The 11,662-nt window shown below is 41.7% G+C and overlaps 2 protein-coding genes and 1 non-coding gene across 4 annotated transcripts; 1 reads left to right on the top strand and 2 right to left on the bottom strand.

Annotated features, from left to right (window-relative positions):
- Positions 1–122: 122 nt before the first annotated feature.
- LOC115200357 (ribosomal RNA-processing protein 7 homolog A) lies at positions 123–2,162 on the bottom strand. Its single transcript, XM_029763368.1, has 7 exons — positions 2,059–2,162; positions 1,490–1,632; positions 1,221–1,346; positions 987–1,110; positions 741–838; positions 457–664; positions 123–297 (listed from the first exon to the last, which is right to left on the bottom strand). Exons 1-7 carry the CDS (start codon positions 2,117–2,119, stop codon positions 212–214), a joined length of 846 nt encoding a protein of 281 aa, XP_029619228.1. The 5' UTR covers positions 2,120–2,162; the 3' UTR covers positions 123–211.
- Positions 2,163–2,928: 766 nt separating this feature from the next.
- Positions 2,929–9,692, bottom strand: LOC115200332 (polymerase delta-interacting protein 3). 2 transcript variants are annotated; one of them, XM_029763304.1, is made up of 10 exons: positions 9,564–9,692; positions 8,302–8,408; positions 7,412–7,830; positions 7,028–7,090; positions 6,770–6,844; positions 6,341–6,568; positions 4,649–4,726; positions 4,372–4,501; positions 4,158–4,224; positions 2,929–3,979 (listed from the first exon to the last, which is right to left on the bottom strand). In XM_029763304.1, the coding sequence occupies exons 1-10, from the start codon at positions 9,629–9,631 to the stop codon at positions 3,772–3,774; spliced, it is 1,443 nt and encodes a 480-aa protein (XP_029619164.1). In that variant the 5' UTR covers positions 9,632–9,692; the 3' UTR covers positions 2,929–3,771. The 2 variants fall into 2 exon arrangements, with proteins under 2 accessions (XP_029619164.1, XP_029619174.1); XM_029763314.1 differs by having other exon boundaries at positions 7,028–7,087.
- A 660-nt stretch (positions 9,693–10,352) lies between these two features.
- LOC115147744 (U12 minor spliceosomal RNA) lies at positions 10,353–10,507 on the top strand. The gene has a single exon (XR_003866485.1). It is a non-coding gene; the product is annotated as a U12 minor spliceosomal RNA (small nuclear RNA).
- The last annotated feature ends 1,155 nt before the right edge of the window (positions 10,508–11,662 follow it).

The following is an 11,662-nucleotide window of genomic DNA, read 5'->3' as shown; positions in this document are numbered from 1 at the left end:
CAGAATACAAGGGTGTCTATTGGAACATGTGAAGTGATCCTAAGGTATTGATTCACAACTTTTGAATCAAATACCAATCAAACTTGAAGACTCCATAAATTACTGTATCAGTGACAAACAAGAACTATACAAACAATTTATTTATTGACATCAATGGTGTGGTTAGGTGGTTTAAAAACCAGGAAGGTGGGGAGAATCTCAGAAACTTGATTCAGTAAGGTCGGAACTTCCTCTGTGCTCTTAGCAAAGCAATTCGCTGTTTGTCCTCCTCAAACTTTTTCCTCAGTTCAGCAATGTCTGAAAGAGAGAATAACCCTTTTCAAAACACAGAGTGACTGAGTAATATGGACAAAGTTAGCAGTGAAGCCAGAATGACTGACAAAGTTTTGCACTAAATAATTTCACCACACATTGTGCTTCTACTGTTGTGATCAAATGACTAGAACCATAACTTACGTTCTTTCTGTGTGTTTCTGTGCTGCCAGGTATAGAAGTTCATGAGCTCCTTTCGCTTCCTCTTTCTGCTCTCCTTCTGCAGAGCTTTCTTATTGGATACCTCACTGTGGGGGCGGGTCTTGGTCCCGCTTTTACCCCTGGTAACTTTTACCCAGCCCTCCTCATCCTCCAGCTGCTCCTCAGCCTCCTCCTTTTGTCGCTCTGCCTCCTGGGTAAGAAAAATAAATGTTAACAGAAATACCAAAATGAGGAGTTGAGATTGAGATACAGGGGGAGAATCTGACCTCATCTTTTCTCTTATCATAATCCTGCATGAAGGTGTCAACTGCCTCCTGTAGTTTGTCTGGCTGAGCAAATGACTGCTTGTACTGATGAATCCATTCTAAAGACAAAAGAAATAAAAGCGAGAGACGTGAAAGGCATGTCAAATACTGTATTAAATCTGGGTGAAATGTCTTTCCAATTTGATACATTCTGCCGACATTTAGAAAAGACCAAGCATCGAGAAGAGCACTTTAAAGCTCACTCACTCTGAAGACCTGTCAACACAGGTCGCTGCTCTGTGGAAACAACCAATGGGACATCATGGGGATGGGACTTCACTGCTGTAATACTGATGGCCTTCTGAAACACGATGTAACCCACTCTGAACCCCTGTAGGAAATGGAAACATAAAAGGCTCAATACTGAAAAGGTGTCCATAGGCACTTCAATAATCAATCTGATCTAAACACAGAGCTTTGTTGTCCGGATTCAGGGCATACCTGTTTTTGTGCTGGTGTGAAATACTTGCCCAGCTTGGGTCCTGAGTGCTCAAAGGACCCTGGCTTCTCCCTCAGCTCCACAGACTGAACAGGACCAAACTGAGAGAAGAGCTCCTTTATGACACCCTGAAAGAGATTAGTACATTTATACCTTATTTGGCCACCGACAGCTGTAATACAAACATTTCATTTGTCTGTAGACTTGCTAATAGTACAACAATCACATGCACACTGATTGGTAATTGACAGTCTTCACAACATAAACGTACCTCAGAGCAATATGGGGGAATGTTCAGGACAAACAGTGTTCTGTCGAGGGGTCTTTGTGTGGTTTTCTCTGCTCGCACCCGATGCTCTTTTACACATATTTTGTGCTGGGCAACACTGTCAGTACTGAACTGTAGAGAAAGCACTGAGAAGAGTGGTTCAGTCAAAATACAGTCAAACATCTGTCTAGGTAGGTCCTAATACATTGTCTACAACTCCATGGAGATCCAGAGGTTACTAATGGCTTTAGCCTGAGAGTAAAACATAGTAGACAATCTTTGCTTACGCTACATTATGTAGTATTAGGGAATGCAGTCCAAATAATATACAGACATCAAGTTGACCGATTTTAATCGTTAAAAACCATAAGGCACATAAGACTCGTGTGTTTACAAAGTTTTGTCTTGAAGCAAGCTTATATTGAGTGTTCGACATACCTTGTGGAGTTAGCTAGCTAGAAGCAAACTAGCGTGGTTAAAACAGAATGAGATCATGATCGAACTAACAAACCCAAAATTATATTTTTTAAATCACATTCTCTGTTTACGTGAGTTATTTTAGCAATGGTTACCTGTAAAACCTCCTGGAATAACACAAGCCTGGTTGGCATGTTTCTTCTTGGACGGCGCCATCTTCTTTGCGACCTTTCACACAGGAAGTAGAAATGGATTGGTTGTAGTCTAAATATGCTTAACACAAATCCCCCCACCAAAAATGTTAATCCTACTTTTTAGAGGCTCTAGCTGTCTGTCACAGGGGTTTTCAAAATGGGGTCCAGGTGTACTGCAGGGGTCCGCGGCCAGATCAACATATTTAACATTTCATTTTTTTAAATGAATATTACTAACAGATATGACTTTTGGCCAAGGGATCCGTGTAATAAATGTAAAGTATGTAATAGAACACTATGTAATAGTATTTATCTACAATTGATGTCCTTAACCCTGGGCAACATGGGCCAAGGGAGGCTCAGGGATATTGGTATTCACAGTACGCCACAATTTATACATTTTGAAACTTAATACTATTCCCCAATTAAAGTTTTAAAACAGCAGTTTGCTCTCTGCCTCATTGCAAAATGTGTAGAATTGCAGAATAGCTTTAAAGCTGGAACAACAAACATGTCTGCCCCATGACAAAATTAAAACTGCTACATTTTCTCTCAGATGCCAAGAGCAGGGTCTTAAATGGTTCGCCCAGCAATGCACAGCAGACAATGTAAAACTCCTTGTAAGCCCTTTTTAAATTGCACTCGCATTGTAATCTGTTTATGAGGGGGTCCCTGGTGAATTTGCTATCACAAAAGGGATCTCCGGCCCTTTTGAACCCCGGTCTAGCAGACAAACATAAAGACACTAATGCAGAATGATCAAAATTCTATTGAGAAATAAGGCTATAAACCAATGATATATATATACGCACACACACACACACATCAATATGAACACATCTTTATAAAGCAACATATTTATTGGCAGTAATTAACTTGTACATAGATCTGACCTCACTACCATATCTTCATGACTGACATAAAAGGCAGCTGTAAAAAGCAATTTACAGACAGTTGAACATAAATTGAGCAAATTAGCATAACTTCTCTACGCTGCGCAAAAAGCAATAAAGAGTAAAATAACAGCCACAAAAAAAGCATAGAACAACCTGAATGCCACAAAAAGGAGAACGGCAAACCAAATATCACAATGGAATACAAGCATGTGTACAAGTCATTCTGAAATCAAACTTTATATTATGTCCAGTACAAGAACCACCGTTGCCTGTAGTTCACAGTACAAGTATCTTCATGGGTTCGTGCATCAGGTCATAGTGACACCATCGGTTTGGGGGGGGGGGGGGGGGGGGGGGGGGGGGCACGACTCCAACCAGCACAAAACATCTCATGATTCCAAGAGGGGTGTTCAATGTGAACTATTTGAACAGTTGTAAAAGTGAACCATGTGATTAAAAAAAAATACCCACAACTGTCCAGTTTATCACCCCACCAAATTTGATTAAAACAATAAATGAACAAATCAGACTGCCTCACATTGGTCCGTTATGAGACATGCATCTATGTAGTATGCCACGGCTACAAATGTTTTTCTTTCCTAAAAATCTGGACGACAGCATCAGTGTGTTAATTTTAGATGTTACAACCTGCCAATGATCTGTCAAATTTATACAAATACAGTATCATGCTATTTGATGATGTCAGTAGAGGTCTCTGTCAAACAGGAGGGTGGATATATTGTGTTGTGACATGTATGTGTGTGGATGTACTAGAAAGTTATATCTTAATGCGGAAGGCTGTGCACTGTGAACCGGGAGACTCTGTGGTAGAGGGGGTCTGGACAGTAGATTTGAACAGGGCCTTGAGGATGGTCTGGGGATCCACCTCAGGTGTGGGCTGAGAGGAGGCTGGACGACCCCCGGGGCGAGACAAAGAGAGGGGCAGACCCTCTTTCCTTCCACTGCCTGGAGTGTCACTGAGCCTCCTGTGAGACAGAAAGAGGATTTTATGTGATGCTGAAAGAATGTGCATTGCAATTGGAAAGGAAGAAATCATGCACATTGTGGACTACAATTTAATACCGGAAAGTTTGATTTGCATGCAACGCAACCAAGGGTGCAGTGAGAAATATGAATATAACAGAGAGACAGAGAAAGACTTACAAAAGAATGGGCTGGTCTGAAGTGATGACATTCCCCTGTATGTGAAGATTGCACTTCATGGGCTGGCCTTGGGAAGAGAATGAATAAAGATTTAAGAAAGTAAAAACAATGCCTTTTCAGATAACTATTCATCATCAACTGCATCATTACCAGAGGCTGGTTCCCCAAAAAACTCAGCCTTAAAATAAATGTTGCCCTTGCTAAATGCCCTTACCATCCAGACAGCGGTTGTTGTATTTCCTGTAGGCACTCACAGCGTCCTCCTTCCTCACAAACACCACTTCAGCAATCCCCACCTTCACCAGCCTCGCTCGCTTCAAGGCACCGCACACACAGAACAGCTCCTGTGGACCATCACAAGAACACAGGAAAAAGGTCAGTTGAATGTGCTAAATGAGTCATGGCTGCATCGTAAGCAGGTCTGCAATTTACACACACAGCTAGAGAGAGAATCTAAAACAGCAGAGAACTGAACAGCGCGAGGCACTTACCACTATGTCCTCTTCAGTGACACGGGGGTGCAGATTATTCACTGTTATCTTAGTCCCCTCCAGAGGACTGAAGGAAGGCTGGAAGGGGTGCACCAAAACATTTTACAATCAAATACATATACAGCTCACACCAACAACAAGCCAATGCTAGGCTTTACGTAAATCTATCATCAACGAGAGAGAAGTAGGTTGATTACTGACCCCGAGGCTTACTATGCTGCCAACTAGTGATGTTAAAGGCCCAGTGCAGTCCAAAATGTGACTTTCCTGTGGTTTATATACATTTCCAAACTATGAAGTTGGAATAATACTGTGAAAATTATAATGGCTTTTTAGTGTAGGAGCCATTTGAAAAGACTGCTTGAAATTTCAGCCTGTTGAGGTGGGATGGAGATTTGGCCTGCCTGGTGACCTCACTATGCAGTAAATTAGTCAATAGACAAAGAGTTCCAAACCTCTCTGCCAACAGCTAGTTTTCAGTTTTCCACTCCTCACTCAGAGCTCTCCCAGATAGTCCTGGCAAAATTCTTGCTTGAGAAATTGCTCTTTGCTAAGAATAAATGTTTGTTTTCACACTAGGCACTTAATTGTTACCGAAATGATTTGATATTGAGTTTTAAAAAAACGGATGCATTTGACCGTTAGTCGGTTAGCCGCCATCAATATATTTGACCGGTCATGCTTATCAGTCTATAGTTTCATTTGCATAACTTAGTGGAATTAAATTGCCGTTTTCATTAGTTCGTTATGCATCTTATTTATTAAATGCGCACCGCATACAGAACCTAGTTTGAGCAGAATATCACCTGTCGGGCATTGAGCGCTCGCAGCTGGTTGCTACCTGCTTGGAGTGAGACGTTCTTATAAGCCCAGTCATTGCGGAACAATTCTAAATGCAATCGCGTGTTGATGTGTGTATATTCAAAAGAGGAGGATCCCAGCTTTCTATTACCACTATTTGTATTTCTTAACTCCTAATATGAAGCAAACCGCACTGCTTTCCAACCAGTAGCCGATCTGGCATGGTAAAAAAAAAAACAAGTGCACATCCTCTCCATTCATCCACCTTGCAATCTGAGCTGGTGGCAGTTACATGTTGAAAACGTAATACTTAATTGTTTGAAACCTGGACGCTTTCCTTCATATGAAAAATGTCAGTTCCTTTTACGCATGCAAAGCATTTTCTGTTGGTCACATTATTGTACTGTTTGGAACAAATTTGACCACTTGTTAACCGGTTAGAGCAGGGGTGGGCATTGGTGTCACACTTTTTCCATCCGTAGCAAACACAGCTGATTAATCAAATTTCATTCTAAACTGAAGATCATGATTAGGTGATTATTGGAGTCAGGTGTGTTAGCTGGGGCAAAACTGTGACACCAATCAGGACTCTGAGGACTGGAATTGCCCACTGCTGGGTTAGAGAGATACTTCGAGATTCTGACAAGGAGGCCATTTATCTACTTCCCCAGAGTCAGATAAACTTGTGGATACCATTTGTATGTCTCTGTCCAGTATGAAGTTAGAGGTAGTTTTGCGAGCCAATGATAACTAGCATTAGCACAATGACTAGAAGTCTATAGGTATCTGCTAACATCCCTACCAACACATTCCTATAGAGATGACCTTATATGTCCAGTAGCTGGGTGAAGTAGCTCCAGTAGCTGGGTGAAGGGACATGTGGAGACTGACCTGTGGGGGTGGAGGAGGCTGGGAGCTGGGCTCCGCTGTGGGCCCTGCCTGCCGGAGGGTCCTGGAGATGGGTTGTAAGGCGGGAGCAGAGGAGCGGGAGGCCCCTACACTAGGGTTGGGCCTTGTGGGTGCCACAGGCACTGGGGGACGAGGAGCGGTGTACGCATCGTTTTTGACTACTTTAGTGATGGGGGCTGACATCGAGAAAGGGCAGCCCTGTGTGCCAGGCTGTTGGAGAAAGAGAGAAAGCATTGAAACTTTTCAGTGAATGAATGGAAAGTTGAGAGTGAGACACTAATACAGCCAGTGTGGCAGTACTAAAGGGTTATTCGATTTACATTGAATAATAAAGAATTACAGATACATATCATTTAGGAAAAAGCAACAGAAAGAGAGAAAAGTTAAGAAAATCTAGCATAGTCTTCACACCCGTGACTGCAGCATATGGTTGCCAGTAGTGGTCTTCATCTGTTTGCCAGGGTTATCATCATCACATGAGAAAGACTGAGGGAGAGATGGTACGTTACTCACTCACATATGCATTGAAGTGGCGCATGACCAGCAGAAATCAACCAAATTCAGTTGATATACTCTAAAGAAAACTTTTATCTAAGACCATTTGAATCAATTCTGCCATCTAACTTCTGATTCTTATCTTTTCAAAAAACAAAAAAATATGTCCCTTACCTGGGAACCCCTGCTTGGCATGTTCATACGGATCCCACTTGACATCCCAACCGGCCTTTGCTGCTAAAAAAAAGTTAAATAAAATCATTATTCAGAAGGTGAATTAATATATTTGACTCAAAGCATGCTACCAATAACTAAATAGCAAATAAGCCTAGTTGAATTTTAAACTAAATTTCCAATTAACTTAGCAACTATGTTTGGAGTGAGGCTATGCTTTACCACTATAAACAATGCAAGAATTTGCATTTTCTCTTATCCGTGCACATCTTGAGCGACAAGTGGGTCAATTATATCTAGTAGCTAAGCCTGGATAACATTAGAGCAGATCCTGGACCTGTGGTTACTATCACTTTGGAGCCAACTGTCAGCCTGATCACTTACCTGGATGGTTTTGGTGATCTTCATGGGTGCTGCCATTCCTTGGCTTGGTGGAGCTCCAATGCTCCTCTTGAGGCTCAGCCTATCACGAGCATCCATCATCCTCTTAGGTGCACCCCCCAGCTGTGGCGTAACCCCAGCTCTAATGTTCATTCCTTGTAGGTTGGGGGTAAACTGCCTTGCATTTGCACTGGCAATGTCGTTGGTAGTGTGTATCTGTATCTGCTGCACATGTGTCTGTAGCTGTGCTGCTGGTATCTGCTGTAAACTCTGTGGGGTAACATTAAATGTATTCGGTCCTCCTTTCCGTGAGTTGATCATCTGTCGGGCATCCTGGACCCCACCTGCTCCTCCTCCGCCACGGATTCGGAAGCGGGCATCTTTCTGGCCAAGTTTCTCTCTGGCATCCTTCACTTGAAAAGCTGGAGGAAGCGAGAGCAGGACAAGAGTGAGCAGAAGGCAAGAAACCATTCCAATGTCTGATCTGACTTGCAAGAATGCTTAACAGAACGTAATGTAGTCCAACAGTAAAATGTGTAGTTTGAAACAAAATATTATTTTGTAAATGGGGCTTAGATAAGAGAGACATCCAGATCAGATCTCTTGAAGTCTCAATAAGCATTTTTCATGTCCACTTGACACAAAATCAATCCGTCAAATGGAATACATCCCTCTACTTCTCAATAGGGCAACAGGCAGGTCCTCACACAAAATACCTGCTTTAACTCTGGCAAAGGCTGGGGCATGTATTATTTCACCCATTACCTTGAGCATTGCTCCAAAAGCTGTTCAGAATTTAAAAAATGTTTGAGTTCCAACAAAGTCATTCTGTTGAATATTTGATACTACTGAAAAGCTATTTGCCCTGCATGCCAGGTCTGGTTTTTGGTTACCAGTTCCTCCTCCTCCACCAAGTCTCTGTCTGACATCTGTCATTCCAATTTTCTGTCGGGCATCAAAGGTCCTCCCGACCCCTCCAGCACCCCTGCCAAACATAGGCCTGAAAGACAAGAGGAAGAGGTCGACATTGGTAGTCAACTAACGTTAGTTGTAGCCTAATCCTCCATGATCTAATATCCACGTTTAGCAAAACACACATGGAGCTCGTATAAGACCAGCTATAGTATTTGATTGTGTCCTACATTCAGTATGGCTCTAGGTATACTCAAAGCGATATACAAAATCAAATACTATAACGTTAGCTGGGGTGGGAATCATTTGTGGAACGTTCCAACAGGAATCTGTTCCAAAAACTTTGTAAATAACAAGGATGCCAACAAACGCATACAACGTAGCATGATCAATTCACATAGATAACTAGTTGCCGAATAGGCATAAACTCACCATGTAGCTTATTCTTAATGTTTGTCCATAGGCTACCTGGGTGAGGACAGACATTTTTCGGAATAAACGTGGTGAGTGAAAAATGTAACAAAATTGCCCACTCCCTACCCGGTATCTTACTCTGCCGCTACACAACATTTTATGCGTTGTTTGTTGGCAACCTTGTTATTTATGAAGTTTTTGGAACAGATTACTGTTGGAACGTTCCAGAAATTATGCCCACCCCGTTAGCTGTTCTGATATGCGCTCCTTGTGTTTTCCAAAATGTGAATATTAGATAATGGAGGACTAGGCTACAACTAGTTGACTAGGTAGAGAGGATCTACAAGACTGCCTCGCGCTCTCTATACCATATCTATAGGTATACTAACTAGCTACGTTAGCTGTACGTTTCTGCGTTTGTAACCATTGTTAGTTTATAGCTAACTACCAAACGTACATTCCAACTAACTGTTTACCTTATTCGGTTATTTTTTTGGTCGATAGCTAATTTACCGTCATCAAATGCTGATAAAAATTGTTTACCTAGTTAGCTAACTAGTTAAACAATGCCTTGATAAATAGCTCGCTGCGCGTATTTGACTCATTGATATCAGGGAAATCAGTGTCTGCAGTGTAGCGATAGATAGTAACGTTCGCTACATGATTGTAGCTAATCCAACCGGGAGTACAGGCCTTGAAAAAGGACCGCTGAGGAACTGAAATAGCCGAGGCTTTCTGGAAAATGAATTTCTTCATTACGTTGAATGATACAACTCAAGGCATAACGTTCATAAATTGCATTCAAACTCATAAATTGCTAAATTAATACCTTTTAACTGTTTCTTTGTTGTTGAAACCGCGTCGACGTATCACTTCGTCCAAAGAAATATCTTCCATCTTATTTGACTCAAACGCGTGAGTGATCGTAACTGGACAGAGAAAAACGAGAAGAGACTATGGAAGGCAAGTTGGATCAAAAATGGCGAACTCAATAAAATAATTTCTCCTTGAAAAACGACATTGTTGACACCATAATAGAATTACGTATACAATTTAAATATATATATATGTTGTTTAAAATACCAATACAGATCTATTTTACTCTTACATTTGTTTTAGCAAGATCTAAAAACCAGAGTGTATTATTTTAAGAGAAATTCATATTTTATATGGTTTTAAAGGCCTATTAGGTTATGTGAAGTGTCAATGATCACATCAATGCCATTGGTCATTATCAATTAACAAAACATGATACTTTTAACATAAAACATAAACAAATATAAATAAATTGCACAGCCTTAGAGACCTCTGGTATCGATTGCTCTTCACGAAGTAAAAAAAAAAATGCCGGGGGTAAAAGAACCTTTTAACTTTCCCATCAACCTTTGCGCTCCAAATCGCTTGAAACCAGTGTAAATAAGTAAAATCGCGTAGAAAAGCTATATTTTACCTGATTAAATTGAGGAATGAAAACGTACAATTATGTATCACATAATGCGCTCAGAAAATAAAATGCAACTGTAGGTTTATACTTTTTGAAGTGAACACCAATGGTAAACACCATGAGTGTAATAGTCTGCATACAGAGGTAGGTAATGCCCTCGACCATCGATTGGTTATGCCTTAAACTGATGAGTAAGGAAAATAACGACGCGGGGTGACGCCCGTGTCCTCGCCTAGATTTGCGAGATCAATTTTTGAACGGGTACAGGTCCGCCTGTTTAGGTGACTCACCTACTTTGTGAGATGCCTTGCGGGACATGGATCTGCCCGACCTCTAATGTAAAATATTAACCTCTTTCAGGATACTGACACAAGGTTACACAGAACCAGAATGGAATTATATTTTCCATGATTGTAACGTACAATTTCAGAAAAATAGAACGTCAGGAATCTATAATAGTACTTACTGCACCTTCTCCAAAACCTTTTTCAACATAAAGAACATCTCTGCCTTCTATTTCTCTAACCACGTTCCATCAGCAGTTTTTATGCGGGTAATGTCATACTGTATCATTTAAAAAAAAATTAAGACAGAGTATGCACATTTGCTATTTAACAAACAGTTTTTGTGACAAAATTATTTGTAGTTGAAAATGCGATGAATACACATTGAACTTTAGATTTTTATTTTACATTTACGTCATTTAGCAGACGCTCTTATCTAGAGCGACTTACAAATTGGTGCATTCACCTTATGATATCCAGTGGAACAACCACTTTACAATAGTACATCTATATCTTTTTTTGGGGGGGGGGGGGGGTAGAAGGCTTACTTAATCCTATCCCAGGTATTCCTTAAAGAGGTGGGGTTTCAGGTGTCTCCGGAAGGTGGTGATTGACTCCGCTGTCCTGGCGTCGTGAGGGAGCTTGTTCCACCATTGGGGTGCCAGAGCAGCGAACAGTTTTGACTGGGCTGAGCGGGAACTGTGCTTCCGCAGAGGTAGGGAGGCGAGCAGGCCAGAGGTGGATGAACGCAGTGCCCTTGTTTGGGTGTAGGGCCTGATCAGAGCCTGAAGGTACGGATGTGCCGTTTCCCTCACAGCTCCGTAGGCAAGCACCATGGACTTGTAGCAGGTACATAAAAAGTTAATGTTGTGTGCACTACATTATTACGTTCTGATTTTAATGTTCAACAAGTCAGTTTGGTGGAAATATACTCACTTATGCTGATTTGGGAATATATACATATGTTGCTGTCTGCCTGGCAGGTTCCCCTCTCTCCACTGGGATTCTCTGCCTCTAACCCTATTACAGGGGCTGAGTGACTGGCTTATTGGTGTTCTTCCATGCCGTCCCTAGGAGGGGTGCGTCACTTGAGTGGGTTGAGTCACTGACGTGGTCTTCCTGTCTGGGTTGGCGCCCCCCCTTGGGTTATGCCGTGGCAGAGATCTTTGTGGGCTATACTCGGCCTTGTCTCAGGATGGT

Source organism: Salmo trutta, chromosome 1 (genome assembly GCF_901001165.1).
Source record: "Salmo trutta chromosome 1, fSalTru1.1, whole genome shotgun sequence".
NCBI lineage: Eukaryota > Metazoa > Chordata > Actinopteri > Salmoniformes > Salmonidae > Salmo > Salmo trutta.
Note: the sequence above shows the minus strand (reverse complement) of the source record. Positions and strands in the feature narration are given on the sequence as shown.

Bases quoted from the DNA above. Each gene is read 5' to 3' on its own strand.
- LOC115200357 (XM_029763368.1), bottom strand. From the start codon at position 2,119: ATGGCGCCGTCCAAGAAGAAACATGCCAACCAGGCTTGTGTTATTCCA. The intron at 839-986 runs GTGAGTGAGCTT...TTTTGTCTTTAG, and splicing joins TGTGTTGACAGGTCTTCAGA to AATGGATTCATCAGTACAAG. The intron at 665-740 runs GTCAGATTCTCC...TTTCTTACCCAG, and splicing joins ATGATAAGAGAAAAGATGAG to GAGGCAGAGCGACAAAAGGA.
- LOC115200332 (XM_029763304.1), bottom strand. From the start codon at position 9,631: ATGGAAGATATTTCTTTGGACGAAGTGATACGTCGACGCGGTTTCAAC. The intron at 7,831-8,301 runs GTAACCAAAAAC...CGCTTCCTCCAG, and splicing joins TGGTGGAGGAGGAGGAACTG to CTTTTCAAGTGAAGGATGCC. The intron at 7,091-7,411 runs GTAAGTGATCAG...ACTTTTTTTTAG, and splicing joins AGATCACCAAAACCATCCAG to CAGCAAAGGCCGGTTGGGAT.